General features: G+C 46.3%; 2 protein-coding genes across 2 annotated transcripts; both read right to left on the bottom strand.

The window, feature by feature from the left end:
* Positions 1 to 4,829: 4,829 nt before the first annotated feature.
* On the bottom strand, positions 4,830 to 6,755 carry LOC131910710 (pre-mRNA-splicing factor 38A-like). The gene has a single exon (XM_059262607.1). The coding sequence runs from the start codon at positions 6,679 to 6,681 to the stop codon at positions 5,743 to 5,745; it is 939 nt and encodes a 312-aa protein (XP_059118590.1). The 5' UTR covers positions 6,682 to 6,755; the 3' UTR covers positions 4,830 to 5,742.
* Positions 6,756 to 17,443: 10,688 nt separating this feature from the next.
* Positions 17,444 to 19,372, bottom strand: LOC131910709 (pre-mRNA-splicing factor 38A-like). The gene has a single exon (XM_059262606.1). The coding sequence runs from the start codon at positions 19,296 to 19,298 to the stop codon at positions 18,357 to 18,359; it is 942 nt and encodes a 313-aa protein (XP_059118589.1). The 5' UTR covers positions 19,299 to 19,372; the 3' UTR covers positions 17,444 to 18,356.
* Between the last annotated feature and the right edge of the window lie 1,082 nt (positions 19,373 to 20,454).

The raw sequence follows: 20,454 nt of genomic DNA, 5'->3' as shown, positions 1-20,454 counted from the left end.
TGTTCATCTTCTCCTTTTTGCTGTCAACTGGTCACTCTTCTACTTTATTGTCTTTTAAAAAGTTGTTGATCATCCAATCAGTTTGATTAGAGTAACTAATTGGATGAGGGTTTATTTACAGGAGTATGGGTGGTTTGCCGGTAGCAACATCACTAAAGGAAATGTCTCTTTCCTCCCCAGTATCCATTACCCACCCAGAGATGCTGAGGAAGGGATGGACTTCCTGAGCCTATTGCCCCAGCAACCCTTCATTGCCTGAACATCCTCAGGATTTTGTTGTATGAACAGATTCTTGCCAGATTGCCAGACGTCAGTTGGAGAGTCTCCTATTTCTTCTGCCTCAACAGGAGTGCTGCATTATCAGACTTGTTCCACTACACCCTGTTCACACCTATCTTTTAAAGTAATCCTAGGGAGCATGTGTAAGAAAGATACTGTCACCTTGATGGCCCTGTGGATGAGTCAGATCTGGGTGTGATAGAAGAGGATGTGATACAACTCTGTGTCTTCTTACAGTTGTCTGTGGTTCAGAGTCCAGGTACCTGAACCAAAACTGTACAGAAGAGCAATCATGAATGATTGCACTAGATCTTGTTGACTATAATGCCAAGTGACTCTTAGAACCCAGAAATCTACAGGTAAGGGTCTCAGGCTGAGGGAAGTATGGCTTCCTTAGAGTGTCTCTGACTAGGTGGGGGATGAGGCAGGAATTTGTGAGTTCACAGTAAAATATCTAGGAAGAAGAGGCATGAAGGTTTGCTCACACACTCTGCCCTGGTACTCTCTTGGCTCAGTTTCTGGAAGGGCCTGAAGACTATGCTACAGGCCCAGACCACATACTCTTTGCCTTACAAGCCAAGATGCATCTTTGCCCAAGGTCAGACACATTGACGGGACTCTGGGCCTCTCATTTCAGCACTGTGCTGTGAGGCTGGAGGGCTCTAGTTCTGTTTTGGGACAGGAAACTTTTCAGAATCCTTTTGAGGGCACCCGGGTAATTCTCTGACCAATGTGATAAGTCATAAGATCCAAATGATGTCTTAAAGGTGTTAGTAATTTCATTGTTATCCAAGGGTTCTCAGCACCAACCACCACAGTCTAACCACAGCCACACATAGAGAAGGGAAATGTCCCATTTGTCCCTCTGTTCCTGACCATCTGCCTTGTCTATCTGACCTCCAGGCCCAGCATTCATCAGAGTCCCTCACACTGTTCTACTCCTCGACGCTGAGTGTCCTTGGGCATCACTGACCTGTGTGTGCTGCAGGACCACCTGTGGGCTTTAGTTCAGGCATTCTCCCTCACAGCTGTCTGTCATTACTCATATGCTCCTCCCTCCCTGATCCATTGCCTCCTGCCCTCTCAGTCTCTGACTCTGCAAAGGTTTGCAGCTCTGACCCTGTTCCCATCTTCCCCTTTCAGAGTCTCACACTGAACACAGGAGGAGAAGCAGAAGCCCACAGGCTACGGCCTTCAGGAAGTCAGGAAGTTAATCCAGGGGCATGATCAGCTAGCTCAGTGGTTCTCACCCTTCCTAATGCTGTGACCCTTTAAGGCTGTTGTGGTGACCCCCAACCATAAAATTATTGTGTTGCTGACAAGCAGAGAGCTTTCATGGGACTGACCTAGGCACTCTACATATATGTTACAGTTGTGTGACTTGGTCTTCCTGTGGGGCTCCTAGCAGTGAGAGCAGGGGGTGTCTGACTCTGTTGCCTGCATTGAAGACCCATTCCTCCTGCAGGAATGCTTCATCTAAGCTTGGGGGAGGAGGGGATTCCTGGTCTCACTGCAGTGTGATATACCAGGGCTGACTGAAATCCATGGGATGCCAGCTGGTGTTTGAAGAGAAAAGGTGGAGGAATGCATGGAGTGGAGGGTAGAGTAGGTGGGGAGGAACAGGGGAGAGGGGAGGGAAGGAAAGTTTTGGTTAGGATTAAAAAAAACAAAAATGATTGTAGTGCTACTTTATAAATGTAATTTTTCTACTGTCATGAGTTGTAATGTACATATCTGATGTGTGGGATATGAGATATGGGACCCATGTGCAAGGATCACATGCCCTTCCCCACCACAAAGGGTCAGATTGAGAACGGCTCAGCTAGCTCCTTAGCCTGAGTTTGTGCTGCTGTGGGATGCACTGTGTTTCCCAACAGTGCCCGGTCCCGCGGGCCAGGTTATTTGATGAGACCCGAGGAGGCACCTCCTGAAAGATCAATGGGGGCGAGAGAGAAAGGAGACCAGGCGCGTAAAGGAAGACAGAGACATTCTGAGTTGCGTCGAGGTCTCCGTTTATTGACTGGGTGTTGAGGCTTATAAACAGGGCTTCAGGCAGGGAGGGGGAACAGGGGAAGCAAGGAGAGAAGGATGGAAAATTCCTAAGGGAGGGTGAGGTCACTTTGGTCCCAGGCCCCTGCAGCTGGCTGATTAGCAGGTACTCCAGGAAGTTGTACAGCCCGCGGGTTAGGCCAGGAACTTCCTGCCTTTGTAAGGTTTGATAAAGTAAGGACACTGCTGTCCGGAATCGGTCCCCAACACAACAGGAGCAGTTGTGAACCTCATCCAGGTAGGAATTTGTACCCAAAAGGTGTAGGTGGGATCTCTATGGGGCCGAGGAAGATATTGTCACAGGAGACCTGTACTGACCAGACAGAGGTGAGAGAGTCTGTGCTTATCAGGCTGATAAAGCCACCTATCATTTTGCTTTTTTATTGCTCTCCCCTCCAGAAGGCACAGCGTGGACTCTGAAGTCATTCTGAATATCAGTCACCCTCACCCCAAACCTCACCCCAAATCATGGTAACTCCCTTGTCACAGATCCAGCATGGGTGAAGGAGTGGGGAGCAGGAAGCAGAAGGGTGTACTGGAGATTCTGGATCTCTAAGCAGGTGTGAGCAGAGGATCCCACAGATGGAGAAGGGCTGGGACATTGGAAATTTATACCCTGGCACTTAGGCCTGCAGATGCCCACCCCATGGACTGCTATGTCTCCCTCGAGACTTTGTCTGCTGTCTTTTGTTTTCATTTGTTTCCTTTTCAGTTTCATTTCATTCTTAAAATCTTTTATTCAGAGCTGATGATCGAACCCTGGGCTTTGTGCTTGCTAGGCAAGCACTCTACCACTGAGCTAAATCCCCAACCACTCATTTTTATAATATTCACTGTCCTTTTTTATTTCTTCAAGGACACATTCATCATTCAAAGGTTTATTGTTCAATCTCCATGAGACTGTGTGTATTCTATACTTTCTTTTGCTCTGGGTAGAAAATTTTATTCCATTGTAATAAAATAGGACAAATTATTTCAGTTTTCTATATTTGTCAAAATATGCTTCGTATCCTAATATATGACCTATTTTGTAGAAAGTTCCAGGAGTTGCTGAAAAGAATGTGTGCTCTGTAGTGTTCAGATGGAATTTTATATAGGTGTCTGTTAAGTCCATTTGTTCTATGATATCATTTTCATCATATTTTTCTGTTTATTTTTCTGTAATTTCCTTAAGTGCCCATCTCCTATTCATCTCTCTGCCACTCTGTACCCACACTAGTAGCAAGTTCACTGAGATCAAATTTGGAGACATTTAGAGACATGTATATCCACCTGAGCAACATTTTTAGGCCCTGTTTTTTCTAACACAGGGACTCTCTGGGCTCTCAGAGCCAATGATAAAGCTGAGATACTGGCCTATGAACAGGAGTTTCAAAGCCCTAGGGAACTCTGCCTGGATACAGAAAGAGTACAGGGTAAAGATTCTGAAGCAGCTCACTAGGAATTCCTGGATGAGGCAGTAAGCAACCTCAGACTTTAGGGACACCTGAGGACTGGCTACTCTTGGCTCCTTCTGTCTAGCCCTGAGGTCTAGTGCACCCACAGCCCAGAACAGTAGACTTTTCTCTTTAATGGTTTGCAGATTCACACTGGCATGGTGCAGCCATGGTTTCACTTGCCTCACTTAATCAGTAAAGAAATCTACAGATTCAGTGTCTCCATCCAATACTTTCTCTGTTCCAGACAGTATTTTTGTGTTTTTAGCCCATACTAGGAAAAGACGTTCTCTCTCTCTCTCTCTCCCTTTCTCTCTCTCTTTCTCTCTCCAACCGAAGGAATGACTGGGCTATGTAAGATCCCTCATGTTCAAAATTACAGAAGCAGTTTATTTATGTTACCTGGACAACCTGGTGTGTTCTCCTAATCCTGGGAAGCTATGTAGCATGACTTGAGGGAAGGTCCCCATGTGCTCTGTCACCCAGTGAGGCATCACTCAGAAGCCTTTTGTGGATGATGAGGAAGACCATAGTAAATATGTAGAATGAAAAAAGAGTCTCAAATCTGTGTATATTGGACAGTTGTGTGTACATATTCATACATGACAGAGAGAGAGAGAGAAGGGGAGAGAGAGAGAGAGAAGGGAGAGAGAGAGAGAGAGAGAGAGAGAGAGAGAGAGAGAGAGAGAGAGAGAGAGAGAGAATAGCACAAGTTCTTCCTAAGAGCTTGAATCCAGCCACGTGTTCCCGCTTGAGCCTAGTCAAGGCTTGGCTCTGGCTTCCTTAAGCTCCAACCACGTGCGGTAGCTTTACAGGCAGGGGCCCTGTTCGAAAGGGCAGGCCTGAGTTGTTTGTAGCACTGGCTTTAAGCTAACCGCTTGGGGCTACTGTCAGTCTGGCCTGAGGCCAAGCCGACCCGGGCCTGGGCTAGGGAGCCGGCCGCCCAGGCGGGAAACCAGACCTGCTGTCAAGCCAAGTTAAGTGGTTTTTAATGGATTCTTGTCACGTTGGGCGCCAAATGTAGATGTAACCAACCATCTTATTAAATAAGAAACACAGAGCCGATTCAGAGAAGAAAGCCAAGAGGTCAGAGCTAAGAGCCTCAACCTTCCTGCTTCAGCGATCCTCTTCAGTCAAAAGAGCTCTCCGAAAGGGACCTACTTCCTCTGTGTTTGTCTTATATAATCTTTCTGTTCTGCCTTCTCATTGGTTGTAAACCCAAACACATGACTGCGTCATCACTGCCTGTATGTACAGCCCTCCAGGTCCTCTATGGTATTGAGATTAAAGGCGTGTGTCTCCAATGTTGGCTGTCTCCTTTTACACACAGAGATCTACCTAGCTCTGTCTACCAAGTGCTGGGATTAAAGGTGTGCGCCACCACCGCCACGCTCTTGCTATGGCTCTAATAGCTCTGAACCCCCAGGCAACTTTATTTATTAACATACAATTAAAATCACATTTCAGTACAAACAAAATACCACCATAGTAGTTAATGAGAAGTTAGGAATTACTACGCTTTACTAGCTGGGTCGCAGCAGTATCAACCACAGAACTCTCAGGATTTCATAGAGAAAGCAGAAACTAAAGAAAAATGACAACTGTGTCTGGTTTAATTACAAATAAGAAAAGGATCACCACGTGGCTATATCTCTTCATTCTCATGAATCTCCCCAACTCCCAGATCCTCTTGACCCTTTTTAAGTATGAATAACCATAGTTGGTTAGGTCAAAACCTGACCTTGATTTGGTCAAAAACATCCTTCAAAGATGTTGATTATAATTCAAAGAGATACAAAACTTAGCACCACCTCTGTAATATTAAAATAAAAACAAAACAGAAACCAACCAAACGACTTGATGTTTTAAAAACCCAAAATACGCATAGCTGCCTGAAGAGGAGATCTTGATCCTTTCACTAAACCTATTCTTCTCATATCCACAGGAGGCCATCTGGGCAGAAGTCAAAATGAATCCATTACTCATTTCCTCTCCGGCTCTTCTTGTGGCTTTTCTTAGACCTTTCAGGAGACTTGGAGTGACTCCTATGTCTGTGACTACGGTGGTGACCTGGGGATTTAGAGCGGGATCTGTGTCGTCTGTCTCGGGACCTGCTTCGATGGCGTCGTGGACTCTTGCTCCTATGCCTTTCTCGGCGTGGAGAAGGGCTTCTTCTTTTGGGGGATCTACTTCGCCTCCTGGGAGACCGACTCCGACTCCTCCTGTAGCGCAGTGCAGGAGAACGCCGTGGCTTGTCCAGGTCTCGGTAGCTTCTTCGTCGTCGATGGTCAGGTGATGGGACTCTTTCCAGCTTCTCAACTTCTTCCTCCTCTTCACTGGATTCCACATCATCCATGTCCTCTTCTAGAGCACTAACTCGGGGCTCCAGTTGTTCAGCTTCCTCCAGCACAGAGCGTCTCTGCAGCCGGGGCAAAATGATATCACAGACTCTCTCACTGTGCAGAAGTTCATCAATGAACTCATCTACGTGCATCAGTTCAAACTCCCCATTCCGGTTCTGGCTCTTGATTTTTCGATAGTCATTGTACAAAGGCTCCAAGTACTTGTAGCAATCCATTGCAGTTCCTGTCAGCCTCATGTAAAGTGCCCCCAACATCCGGACATACTTGAAATCTTCATTTTTTATGAACTCAACAATGATATCCTTCTCAGGTTGAATCTGAAGCATCTTCAAGGTTAAACACAGAAAAGGAGTTGGCTTTATGTTTCCACCGTAGACACCACCCACAAACCTTAACTCCATGGCTTTGTCCACTACAAGTTCAGCGGTAAGTCCAAAGCACTCTTCTTTCCAGTACTTTGATTCATAGATCCGCGTGCGAATGATCTTCTCCACCAGATACTGAGGGTTGGTGCCATGGATGCTGTGGGCATCCTTGACCGTACGGTTCGCCATCTTAAAACGCTTTCGATTCTATTTCTCTCGGCTTCTTCAATACAAATCGTCACATCCAGGTTTTAAAAAAAGACGTCTAGGCCAGGCGGTGGTGGCGCACGCCTTTAATCCCAGCACTCGGGAGGCAGAGCCAGGCGGATCTCTGTGAGTTCAAGGCCAGCCTGGGCTACCAAGTGAGTTCCAGGAAAGGCTCAAAGCTACACAGAGAAACCCTGTCTCAAAAAAACCAAAAAAAAAAAAAAAAAAAAAAAAAAGACGTCTAGAGGGGGAGGAAACCCTTCTAAGACCTGAGGCCACCAGCTTGGAACCGGAAATTGCGGAGCTGAACCCTTTCCCGGGACTACCCAAGACTGGTCTCAGAGATGGCTGAAGTACTTCAGGAGCCCTCGGTGGGCGTGGCGAGGCGGTTGAGAAAGCCAATCGGAACCAAGCTGTGGGCGGGGTCACGGCTGGGGGTGGGAAAAGTTTTCTCCTCTGACTTCTATTCCTGCTGGGGCCTGCGCATGCTGGCGGTCTGTGGTGTGGCTGGGGGACCCGGGAGGGGTCTAGCTCAGACATTGGAGCACTGTGCAGGAACTCCCCGAGTGCCTGGACTGGAATCGGTGGGAAGCGCGGGGATTTTGCCAGCCCTGGCAATCTTCCGCGTGGTGAGTGCGGCTCCAGGCCCGCTGGGCATTCTCCACAGACTCACTGATTTCCATGTTCCACACACATGCACCCAGAGCCTGTTCAGTGGCGGGCACTCCCTCCTTAGTTCTTTTGTGTTTTTCCTAGCATGACACAGCCATGCCTTTCCCAGCCTCCTCTAATAATTCAAACTTCCTACTGTTACTCTGTAGCAGCTCCAATGCATTCCTGCCCAGTCTCTTGTCCCAGCCATTAATGGCGGCTATTCTCCCTACTCTCAGTAGTTTCTCCATGTATCCTGGGCTTCCTGTTGCTTCTTGTTGATAGGAGACTTTTTCACAGCTCAGCTGGTGTGCTGGTTAGAATGTCAATGACCCCTATAGACTCATATATTTGAGTGTTTGGTTCCCGGTTGGTGGACTCTTTAGGAGGCATGGTCTTTTTGGAGAAGGTATTTCAATGGGGATGGGGTTTAAGGTTTCAAAAAACCCATGCCAGGCCCAGTCTAACTCTCTGGCTCCTGCTGGTGGATCAGGGTGCAATCTCTCAGCTGCAGCAAGAGCCCACAGCACCATGCCTGCCTGCTGCCATGCTGCCCACCAGGATAGTGGCCATGGACTCATCCTTTGAAAACTGTAAGGAAGCTCCGAATTAAATAATTTCTACTACAAGATGTCTTCTTGGTCATGGTGTCTCTTCACAGCACTAGAACAATAACTAAGACAGCTGGGGGAGGGGTGGAACCCATGTGCTTGGTTATTCACTGCACCTTCATTCAGAGACCCTCTGCTGGTAATTTCCAAGGCCATAGCAGACATGTGAAATAAAGATGCTGAGGTGCATTTCTATGGAAGGAAGTATGGAGTGAACAGGAGCAAGTGGAAGCAGGGAACAGAGGCTCAATTTTCATTGAAACATCTGCAATGAGACGTTCCTTCACACCCATTCAATACAATCAGCCTCAGGAGCCATAATGCCAAGTGGTCGAAAAGATATGGAGACACTGGCACCCTCACATTTGTCTGGAGGAGATGCAAAATGACAGTCATGGAAGACAGTTTGGCATTTGCATTAAAAGTTAAACATGCATATGTTAAAAGATTCAGCAGTTCTTCGCTGATGTCTTTAGCCCATTGAAAAGAAAATACTGCTCTCAAAAACCTGTGTTTGAGATGTTCACAAGAACTTGATAGAGAGTAGTAGTTCAATTAGATCACTCAGGTGGTCCTGAACTGGGTAGTGGGTAAAATGTGTTGCCTGCATATAAGGAATGACACTGTAAAACAAGAGACAACAGGCTTGAATAGCTTGTACCTAGTAGTAGGATGAGATACAAATGATTCCTTTTCTGTGATAGGAGGACCAGGGCTCTGATGTTTTTAAATTCTGTGGAGTTTTCAAACTGTTCCATCAGAAAGTAGTCAAGTGGTTGTAGGGAGCAGAGACCAGAGACATAAAGGATCAAAAGCTGAATTTTCCAATGAAATAATTGTTCTCATCCTTGAAGTGGCTTGTTGCTTATCTCTTACCCTTATGCAAATTAACCAAGTCATGATGTTAAAAGAATATTTAACTGACAACAAATTTTCCAATGGTAAGGGCTACTGAGAGTATAAAACCTCCTTGGTGGAGTGTCCTGTTCATCCTCAGAAATGCATACCTCCACAGAAGTGTGTTTATAGCAGGAGATCAGTAATGCCTTCAGGCTCCCCTGGAAGTAAGGGTCACATTTCATCTTTACTCCTAGGAAGGGCTCTTCTCTCTACCAAGCCAGAGAGACTGGCTAAAAATCCTCATGACTCTCCTGCCCCCTGGTGTTTGAAAAGGGCACTGCAGGAATCATCACTGATGATGGTTGATTGGTTTAAAACAGCAATGAAAGGACTGGGAGGGTACTTGTTTTCCTGGGTCAGGGAGTAGTTGCCCACTCTTTTAATCTCAGGCCTAGGTTGAAGGACTGGGTGATGTTTCAGGCCATGCTGGTTGTGAAGTGAACTTTAGGACAATCAATATAATATAGTGCAACCTTTCTCAAATTAGATAAATAAATAAATAAATAAATAAATAAATAAATAATAACATAAAGCATGCTCTTCTGCCTGGATACTTGTTACTTTGCTCACATGGGGATGATTACAGAAGGAGGGAGCACAGGCTGGTGTGGAAGGAGCTTGAGTTCTAATCCCACAGTAGGTTTTGAGCTACAACATCCAGACATGTTTCACAGCAACTGTACAAGAACTAGGCAGGGAGGCACTGGCTCATTCTTCCAGTAAGAGAACAGAAGATTTTCAACATCCTCAATGAGTGTGTGCACCCTGAAAATCTTGCAGTGTACACTGTGTGACCAGTATGAAACTGTTCCCACTTCCCCATGCTGAAAAGCAACAGCCAGAGGAGCCATCCCACCTACTCACATGATTTTACAGACAATGGGAACCATTAGGTACAATTTGTGGCCAAAGAGAACATTAACCTATGTGAGGCAGAGGGGTATGAATTGTGTCCCTTGAGAACCTCAGTAGTTCCCAGGAACAAGGCACTTTCCCGTGCCTTCTTATCCTCACACTGCTGGAGTTCACAAGGTGAACAGAGAGTCAGCAGGTCAGGACAGGGTGAGAGGGCACTCACTGTGCAGACAGTCTCAGGGAAGATGGAGATGAGAATGGGCATCTCATTCTTCCCACACTACCTGATGTCACAGTGGAAGAGTCTTCGAGACACAGGCGACGTGACATGTCAAGCACACTTGTGGCACAGGCAAATAATTCCATTTCTGTGACAGCATACACAGAGATTTAAAATGTCTAAATTGTGGTCCTTTTCTTACCCCAGAACCAGAAAGCAGCTAGGGGGTTGGCAGGAAACATGGTTCAGGACAATAGCCAGTGTAAAGGGGTGAGAAGGAACTGTTTTGAGTGACAGAAACATCCTCACACTTCAATTGGACATGGTTGCAATGTCTTATACATTTGCTCAAAACGACAAAGGTATTCATATAAATGGCTGGATTTGATCATCTGTGGATCATTTTATATTGAAGCTCTTCAAAAATAATATGGCTCTTGAAATTCTAAAGTGTCCTGTGAGCCCCCTAAGCACACACAGGGGTGTTTGCAAAAGGAGCTCCATAATGCCTTCAGACTGCAGTGGAAGTATCAGGCAGCCATCCTCCTGCACTCAGAGGAATTGCTCTCCCCTCTCCCAGCACCTCAGTCAGGCTGTGCTGTATCCTGTCTACTCCATGGTATCTAGGGTAGAACATGCAAGAATCACCATTTTCATCTAATGACCCTAATAAACCTGGGCTGTGCAAGTTCTGATTTGAGTGAGGGTGGATGATGAACATGAGGAATCTGCTAACTCCTCTCTGTCTCAGACTGGGATTGCCTTGGATGCTATGCACTCTTTAGACAGCTGTGGTGGTATTGTATTCTCCAAAATATTGTGCACCCTAATAAATTTATCTGGGGTCAGAGAACAGACAGCCACTAGATACAGAGGCCAGAAAATAGTAGCACTCACCGCCTTTAATCCTAGCATTCCAGAGGGAGAAATCCATCTGGGATCTCTGTGAGTTCAAGGCCACATTGGAAAGAGCCAGGCATGGTGACACACACCTTTAATCCCGAGAAGTGAGCCTTGAATCCCAGGGAGTGATGGCAAAAACAGAAAGATATGTAATGCGTGGAGACCAGAAACTAGAAGCATTTGGCTGGTTAAGCATTTGGCTGGTTAAGGATTCAGGCTTTCGAGAAGCACATTTCAGCTGAGAGCCTTTGGGATGAGGACACGGAGGCTTCCAGTCTGAGGAGACAAGACCAGCTGAGGATCTGGCGAGGTGAGATAGCTGTGACTTGTTCTGTCTCTCTGATCTACCAGCACTGACCCCAATAACTGGCCTCGGTTTTGATTTTATTAATAAGAACTTTTAAGATTCATGCTACAGACAGCCTCGATTCTTTCCACCACCAAAGGTGAAGGGAAGTGTCCAGCTAAGCCCTTCTGGCTCTTCTGGGTTTGTCATGTCCACAAGCTCCCATCTCCCTGGCACCTCACCTCACAGAGAGTATCATGTTTGGACACTGTAGAATTTGACAGACCAAAGTTTCAAATCAGCATGGTGTTTCTGAGAGTGCTTCCTCCATCTGATCCACATCACCTTTTGTGACAACTGATGTGAAAAAGGCCAGAGCAGTGCCATATACATGCATCAGAGGATTTTGCCTACATCTTTCCAAGGTCAAAAGCTCAACCCTCTATCCTCAGTGAATTACTGCCTACATGACACACCTTGACATATGGATTCTCAGAATATGAAGCTCACTGAATCCACCATTGATGTCTGGCACTGTTACAGCTTTAGATAAAACTTGAAGATATGGCCCTACTTGGGGCATGGCACAATCATGACAATTCATTCACAAAGAGCAGCTGTCTCTGAAATGACATTTAGTGGAATGGTGTCCTTTCAGTCTGAGGGTGGATAAGCCCAGCCCAAGAAGGGTTAGATTGTGACCAATACGTGAAAACCGAAGATTTGTGCGCACGTTTATCCTCTTTTTGGTTGTTTTTTTTTTTTTTTTTTTTTGAAGCAGAGCTGGCAATCTTTTTCATTTCTTGGGTGACCAATGAGTTTATTGGGGTATGGTGTGAGGGTAACAGATGTTGCTTACAGCAGCATGAAAATCCCAAAGTCAACCCCAACCTGAGTGATGACTCAGAAGAGCTGAATCCCAAGAGATGTATGTGTGGTTTTCACACAGCTCAATAGATCCAAGAGTCTCCTCTTCCCAGCAGTCCACTTTCAGATTGGGCATTTGAAAGAACAGATGTTTGCAGCACAGTGTTAAAGAGAGGCACCCAAGGAGAGGACAAGACACAGTCAGGCAAGAAGTCTTCCCTTTACAGTTGCCATGCATCTGGTTTGGGAGGCATCTGGAGTTACATGCTAAGAACCCCTTCTCTGTTGGTGAATGGGATCACGTGTGGTTGCTGATGTGCACTGGATAGAAGTCCACCAGGAATGTAAACAAGGTTCACTGTCTTCGTAGTGGGGTTCCTAGAGCCTTGTATTATTACACCTGGCAGAGGAATAAAGCTGAGTATGCTTAGGCCTGCAGCACAATGGAAGATCTTATAATACTCCCTTTTAAAAACATCTCTCTACAAAAGTAATGGTGTCTTGATGTAGATAATCTGCAAAGACATTATTGTGTTGGAATTCTTTTTTTCTCTAAGTTTTCTCTTAGTATATACTAATGATCCATAATAATGGGTTTCATGATGACATTTTCAAACGTGTGAATGAGGTTTTAGTTCCTTTTCATTCCTCTACTACTCTTACTGTTCATCTTCTCCTTTTTGCTGTCAACTGGTCACTCTTCTACTTTATTGTCTTTTAAATAGTTGTTGATCATCCAATCAGTTTGATTAGAGTAACTAATTGGATGAGGGTTTATTTACAGGAGTATGGGTGGTTTGCCGGTAGCAACATCACTAAAGGAAATGTCTCTTTCCTCCCCAGTATCCATTACCCACCCAGAGATGCTGAGGAAGGGATGGACTTCCTGAGCCTATTGCCCCAGCAACCCTTCATTGCCTGAACATCCTCAGGATTTTGTTGTATGAACAGATTCTTGCCAGATTGCCAGACGTCAGTTGGAGAGTCTCCTATTTCTTCTGCCTCAACAGGAGTGCTGCATTATCAGACTTGTTCCACTACACCCTGTTCACACCTATCTTTTAAAGTAATCCTAGGGAGCATGTGTAAGAAAGATACTGTCACCTTGATGGCCCTGTGGATGAGTCAGATCTGGGTGTGATAGAAGAGGATGTGATACAACTCTGTGTCTTCTTACAGTTGTCTGTGGTTCAGAGTCCAGGTACCTGAACCAAAACTGTACAGAAGAGCAATCATGAATGATTGCACTAGATCTTGTTGACTATAATGCCAAGTGACTCTTAGAACCCAGAAATCTACAGGTAAGGGTCTCAGGCTGAGGGAAGTATGGCTTCCTTAGAGTGTCTCTGACTAGGCGGGGGATGAGGCAGGAATTTGTGAGTTCACAGTAAAATATCTAGGAAGAAGAGGCATGAAGGTTTGCTCACACACTCTGCCCTGGTACTCTCTTGGCTCAGTTTCTGGAAGGGCCTGAAGACTATGCTACAGGCCCAGACCACATACTCTTTGCCTTACAAGCCAAGATGCATCTTTGCCCAAGGTCAGACACATTGACGGGACTCTGGGCCTCTCATTTCAGCACTGTGCTGTGAGGCTGGAGGGCTCTAGTTCTGTTTTGGGACAGGAAACTTTTCAGAATCCTTTTGAGGGCACCCGGGTAATTCTCTGACCAATGTGATAAGTCATAAGATCCAAATGATGTCTTAAAGGTGTTAGTAATTTCATTGTTATCCAAGGGTTCTCAGCACCAACCACCACAGTCTAACCACAGCCACACATAGAGAAGGGAAATGTCCCATTTGTCCCTCTGTTCCTGACCATCTGCCTTGTCTATCTGACCTCCAGGCCCAGCATTCATCAGAGTCCCTCACACTGTTCTACTCCTCGACGCTGAGTGTCCTTGGGCATCACTGACCTGTGTGTGCTGCAGGACCACCTGTGGGCTTTAGTTCAGGCATTCTCCCTCACAGCTGTCTGTCATTACTCATATGCTCCTCCCTCCCTGATCCATTGCCTCCTGCCCTCTCAGTCTCTGACTCTGCAAAGGTTTGCAGCTCTGACCCTGTTCCCATCTTCCCCTTTCAGAGTCTCACACTGAACACAGGAGGAGAAGCAGAAGCCCACAGGCTACGGCCTTCAGGAAGTCAGGAAGTTAATCCAGGGGCATGATCAGCTAGCTCAGTGGTTCTCACCCTTCCTAATGCTGTGACCCTTTAAGGCTGTTGTGGTGACCCCCAACCATAAAATTATTGTGTTGCTGACAAGCAGAGAGCTTTCATGGGACTGACCTAGGCACTCTACATATATGTTACAGTTGTGTGACTTGGTCTTCCTGTGGGGCTCCTAGCAGTGAGAGCAGGGGGTGTCTGACTCTGTTGCCTGCATTGAAGACCCATTCCTCCTGCAGGAATGCTTCATCTAAGCTTGGGGGAGGAGGGGATTCCTGGTCTCACTGCAGTGTGATATACCAGGGCTGACTGAAATCCATGGGATGCCAGCTGGTGTTTGAAGAGAAAAGGTGGAGGAATGCATGGAGTGGAGGGTAGAGTAGGTGGGGAGGAACAGGGGAGAGGGGAGGGAAGGAAAGTTTTGGTTAGGATTAAAAAAAACAAAAATGATTGTAGTGCTACTTTATAAATGTAATTTTTCTACTGTCATGAGTTGTAATGTACATATCTGATGTGTGGGATATGAGATATGGGACCCATGTGCAAGGATCACATGCCCTTCCCCACCACAAAGGGTCAGATTGAGAACGGCTCAGCTAGCTCCTTAGCCTGAGTTTGTGCTGCTGTGGGATGCACTGTGTTTCCCAACAGTGCCCGGTCCCACGGGCCAGGTTATTTGATGAGACCCGAGGAGGCACCTCCTGAAAGATCAATGGGGGCGAGAGAGAAAGGAGACCAGGCGCGTAAAGGAAGACAAAGTCAGTCTGAGTTGCGTCGAGGTCTCCGTTTATTGACTGGGTGTTGAGGCTTATAAACAGGGCTTCAGGCAGGGAGGGGGAACAGGGGAAGCAAGGAGAGAAGGATGGAAAATTCCTAAGGGAGGGTGAGGTCACTTTGGTCCCAGGCCCCTGCAGCTGGCTGATTAGCAGGTACTCCAGGAAGTTGTACAGCCCGCGGGTTAGGCCAGGAACTTCCTGCCTTTGTAAGGTTTGATAAAGTAAGGACACTGCTGTCCGGAATCGGTCCCCAACACAACAGGAGCAGTTGTGAACCTCATCCAGGTAGGAATTTGTACCCAAAAGGTGTAGGTGGGATCTCTATGGGGCCGAGGAAGATATTGTCACAGGAGACCTGTACTGACCAGACAGAGGTGAGAGAGTCTGTGCTTATCAGGCTGATAAAGCCACCTATCATTTTGCTTTTTTATTGCTCTCCCCTCCAGAAGGCACAGCGTGGACTCTGAAGTCATTCTGAATATCAGTCACCCTCACCCCAAACCTCACCCCAAATCATGGTAACTCCCTTGTCACAGATCCAGCATGGGTGAAGGAGTGGGGAGCAGGAAGCAGAAGGGTGTACTGGAGATTCTGGATCTCTAAGCAGGTGTGAGCAGAGGATCCCACAGATGGAGAAGGGCTGGGACATTGGAAATTTATACCCTGGCACTTAGGCCTGCAGATGCCCACCCCATGGACTGCTATGTCTCCCTCGAGACTTTGTCTGCTGTCTTTTGTTTTCATTTGTTTCCTTTTCAGTTACATTTCATTCTTAAAATCTTTTATTCAGAGCTGATGATCGAACCCTGGGCTTTGTGCTTGCTAGGCAAGCACTCTACCACTGAGCTAAATCCCCAACCACTCATTTTTATAATATTCACTGTCCTTTTTTATTTCTTCAAGGACACATTCATCATTCAAAGGTTTATTGTTCAATCTCCATGAGACTGTGTGTATTCTATACTTTCTTTTGCTCTGGGTAGAAAATTTTATTCCATTGTAATAAAATAGGACAAATTATTTCAGTTTTCTATATTTGTCAAAATACGCTTCGTATCCTAATATATGACCTATTTTGTAGAAAGTTCCAGGAGTTGCTGAAAAGAATGTGTGCTCTGTAGTGTTCAGATGGAATTTTATATAGGTGTCTGTTAAGTCCATTTGTTCTATAATATCATTTTCATCATATTTTTCTGTTTATTTTTCTGTAATTTCCTTAAGTGCCCATCTCCTATTCATCTCTCTGCCACTCTGTACCCACACTAGTAGCAAGTTCACTGAGATCAAATTTGGAGACATTTAGAGACATGTATATCCACCTGAGCAACATTTTTAGGCCCTGTTTTTTCTAACACAGGGACTCTCTGGGCTCTCAGAGCCAATGATAAAGCTGAGATACTGGCCTATGAACAGGAGTTTCAAAGCCCTAGGGAACTCTGCCTGGATACAGAAAGAGTACAGGGTAAAGATTCTGAAGCAGCTCACTAGGAATTCCTGGATGAGGCAGTAAGCAACCTCAGACTTTAGGGACACCTGAGGACTGGCTACTCTTGGCTCCTTCTGTCTAGCCCTGAGGTCTAGTGCACCCACAGCCCAGAACAGTAGACTTTTCTCTTTAATGGTTTGCAGATTCACACTGGCATGGTGCAGCCATGGTTTCACTTGCCTCACCTAATCAGTAAAGAAATCTACAGATTCAGTGTCTCCATCCAATACTTTCTCTGTTCCAGACAGTATTTTTGTGTTTTTAGCCCATACTAGGAAAAGACGTTCTCTCTCTCTCTCTCTCCCTTTCTCTCTCTTTCTCTCTCCAACCGAAGGAATGACTGGGCTATGTAAGATCCCTCATGTTCAAAATTACAGAAGCAGTTTATTTATGTTACCTGGACAACCTGGTGTGTTCTCCTAATCCTGGGAAGCTATGTAGCATGACTTGAGGGAAGGTCCCCATGTGCTCTGTCACCCAGTGAGGCATCACTCAGAAGCCTTTTGTGGATGATGAGGAAGACCATAGTAAATATGTAGAATGAAAAAAGAGTCTCAAATCTGTGTATATTGGACAGTTGTGTGTACATATTCATACATGACAGAGAGAGAGAGAGAAGGGGAGAGAGAGAGAGAGAGAGAGAGAGAGAGAGAGAGAGAATAGCACAAGTTCTTCCTAAGAGCTTGAATCCAGCCACGTGTTCCCGCTTGAGCCTAGTCAAGGCTTGGCTCTGGCTTCCTTAAGCTCCAACCACGTGCGGTAGCTTTACAGGCAGGGGCCCTGTTCGAAAGGGCAGGCCTGAGTTGTTTGTAGCACTGGCTTTAAGCTAACCGCTTGGGGCTACTGTCAGTCTGGCCTGAGGCCAAGCCGACCCGGGCCTGGGCTAGGGAGCCGGCCGCCCAGGCGGGAAACCAGACCTGCTGTCAAGCCAAGTTAAGTGGTTTTTAATGGATTCTTGTCACGTTGGGCGCCAAATGTAGATGTAACCAACCATCTTATTAAATAAGAAACACAGAGCCGATTCAGAGAAGAAAGCCAAGAGGTCAGAGCTAAGAGCCTCAACCTTCCTGCTTCAGCGATCCTCTTCAGTCAAAAGAGCTCTCCGAAAGGGACCTACTTCCTCTGTGTTTGTCTTATATAATCTTTCTGTTCTGCCTTCTCATTGGTTGTAAACCCAAACACATGACTGCGTCATCACTGCCTGTATGTACAGCCCTCCAGGTCCTCTATGGTATTGAGATTAAAGGCGTGTGTCTCCAATGTTGGCTGTCTCCTTTTACACACAGAGATCTACCTAGCTCTGTCTACCAAGTGCTGGGATTAAAGGTGTGCGCCACCACCGCCACGCTCTTGCTATGGCTCTAATAGCTCTGAACCCCCAGGCAACTTTATTTATTAACATACAATTAAAATCACATTTCAGTACAAACAAAATACCACCATAGTAGTTAATGAGAAGTTAGGAATTACTACGCTTTACTAGCTGGGTCGCAGCAGTATCAACCACAGAACTCTCAGGATTTCATAGAGAAAGCAGAAACTAAAGAAAAATGACAACTGTGTCTGGTTTAATTACAAATAAGAAAAGGATCACCACGTGGCTATATCTCTTCATTCTCATGAATCTCCCCAACTCCCAGATCCTCTTGACCCTTTTTAAGTATGAATAACCATAGTTGGTTAGGTCAAAACCTGACCTTGATTTGGTCAAAAACATCCTTCAAAGATGTTGATTATAATTCAAAGAGATACAAAACTTAGCACCACCTCTGTAATATTAAAATAAAAACAAAACAGAAACCAACCAAACGACTTGATGTTTTAAAAACCCAAAATACGCATAGCTGCCTGAAGAGGAGATCTTGATCCTTTCACTAAACCTATTCTTCTCATATCCACAGGAGGCCATCTGGGCAGAAGTCAAAATGAATCCATTACTCATTTCCTCTCCGGCTCTTCTTGTGGCTTTTCTTAGACCTTTCAGGAGACTTGGAGTGACTCCTATGTCTGTGACTACGGTGGTGACCTGGGGATTTAGAGCGGGATCTGTGTCGTCTGTCTCGGGACCTGCTTCGATGGCGTCGTGGACTCTTGCTCCTATGCCTTTCTCGGCGTGGAGAAGGGCTTCTTCTTTTGGGGGATCTACTTCGCCTCCTGGGAGACCGACTCCGACTCCTCCTGTAGCGCAGTGCAGGAGAACGCCGTGGCTTGTCCAGGTCTCGGTAGCTTCTTCGTCGTCGATGGTCAGGTGATGGGACTCTTTCCAGCTTCTCATCTTCTTCTTCCTCCTCCTCACTGGATTCCACATCATCCATGTCCTCTTCTAGAGCACTAACTCGGGGCTCCAGTTGTTCAGCTTCCTCCAGCACAGAGCGTCTCTGCAGCCGGGGCAAAATGATATCACAGACTCTCTCACTGTGCAGAAGTTCATCAATGAACTCATCTACGTGCATCAGTTCAAACTCCCCATTCCGGTTCTGGCTCTTGATTTTTCGATAGTCATTGTACAAAGGCTCCAAGTACTTGTAGCAATCCATTGCAGTTCCTGTCAGCCTCATGTAAAGTGCCCCCAACATCCGGACATACTTGAAATCTTCATTTTTTATGAACTCAACAATGATATCCTTCTCAGGTTGAATCTGAAGCATCTTCAAGGTTAAACACAGAAAAGGAGTTGGCTTTATGTTTCCACCGTAGACACCACCCACAAACCTTAACTCCATGGCTTTGTCCACTACAAGTTCAGCGGTAAGTCCAAAGCACTCTTCTTTCCAGTACTTTGATTCATAGATCCGCGTGCGAATGATCTTCTCCACCAGATACTGAGGGTTGGTGCCATGGATGCTGTGGGCATCCTTGACCGTACGGTTCGCCATCTTAAAACGCTTTCGATTCTATTTCTCTCGGCTTCTTCAATACAAATCGTCACATCCAGGTTTTAAAAAAAGACGTCTAGGCCAGGCGGTGGTGGCGCACGCCTTTAATCCCAGCACTCGGGAGGCAGAGCCAGGCGGATCTCTGTGAGTTCAAGGCCAGCCTGGGCTACCAAGTGAGTTCCAGGAAAGGCTCAAAGCTACACAGAGAAACCCTGTCTCAAAAAAACCAAAAAAAAAAAAAAAAAAAAAAAAAAAAAGACGTCTAGAGGCAGAGGAAACCCTTCTAAGACCTGAGGCCACCAGCTTGGAACCGGAAATTGCGGAGCTGAACCCTTTCCCGGGACTACCCAAGACTGGTCTCAGAGACGGCTGAAGTACTTCAGGAGCCCTCGGTGGGCGTGGTGAGGCGGTTGAGAAAGCCAATCGGAACCAAGCTGTGGGCGGGGTCACGGCTGGGGGTGGGAAAAGTTTTCTCCTCTGACTTCTATTCCTGCTGGGGCCAGCAGCATGCTGGCGGTCTGTGGTGTGGCTGGGGGACCCGGGAGGGGTCTAGCTCAGACATTGGAGCACTGTGCAGGAACTCCCCGAGTGCCTGGACTGGAATCGGTGGGAAGCGTGGGGATTTTGCCAGCCCTGGCAATCTTCCGCGTGGTGAGTGCGGCTCCAGGCCCGCTGAGCATTCTCCACAGACTCACTGATTTCCATGTTCCACACACATGCACCCAGAGCCTGTTCAGTGGCGGGCACTCCCTCCTTAGTTCTTTTGTGTTTTTCCTAGCATGACACAGCCATGCCTTTCCCAGCCTCCTCTAATAATTCAAACTTCCTACTGTTACTCTGTAGCAGCTCCAATGCATTCCTGCCCAGTCTCTTGTCCCAGCCATTAATGGCGGCTATTCTCCCTACTCTCAGTAGTTTCTCCATGTATCCTGGGCTTCCTGTTGCTTCTTGTTGATAGGAGACTTTTTCACAGCTCAGCTGGTGTGCTGGTTAGAATGTCAATGACCCCTATAGACTCATATATTTGAGTGTTTGGTTCCCGGTTGGTGGACTCTTTAGGAGGCATGGTCTTTTTGGAGAAGGTATTTCAATGGGGATGGGGTTTAAGGTTTCAAAAAACCCATGCCAGGCCCAGTCTAACTCTCTGGCTCCTGCT

This window comes from Peromyscus eremicus, chromosome 5 (genome assembly GCF_949786415.1).
Source record: "Peromyscus eremicus chromosome 5, PerEre_H2_v1, whole genome shotgun sequence".
NCBI lineage: Eukaryota > Metazoa > Chordata > Mammalia > Rodentia > Cricetidae > Peromyscus > Peromyscus eremicus.
This window is presented reverse-complemented; position numbering and strand designations above follow the sequence as displayed.

Coding starts and splice junctions, on each gene's coding strand:
- LOC131910710 (XM_059262607.1), bottom strand. CDS start 6,681: ATGGCGAACCGTACGGTCAAGGATGCCCACAGCATCCATGGCACCAAC.
- LOC131910709 (XM_059262606.1), bottom strand. CDS start 19,298: ATGGCGAACCGTACGGTCAAGGATGCCCACAGCATCCATGGCACCAAC.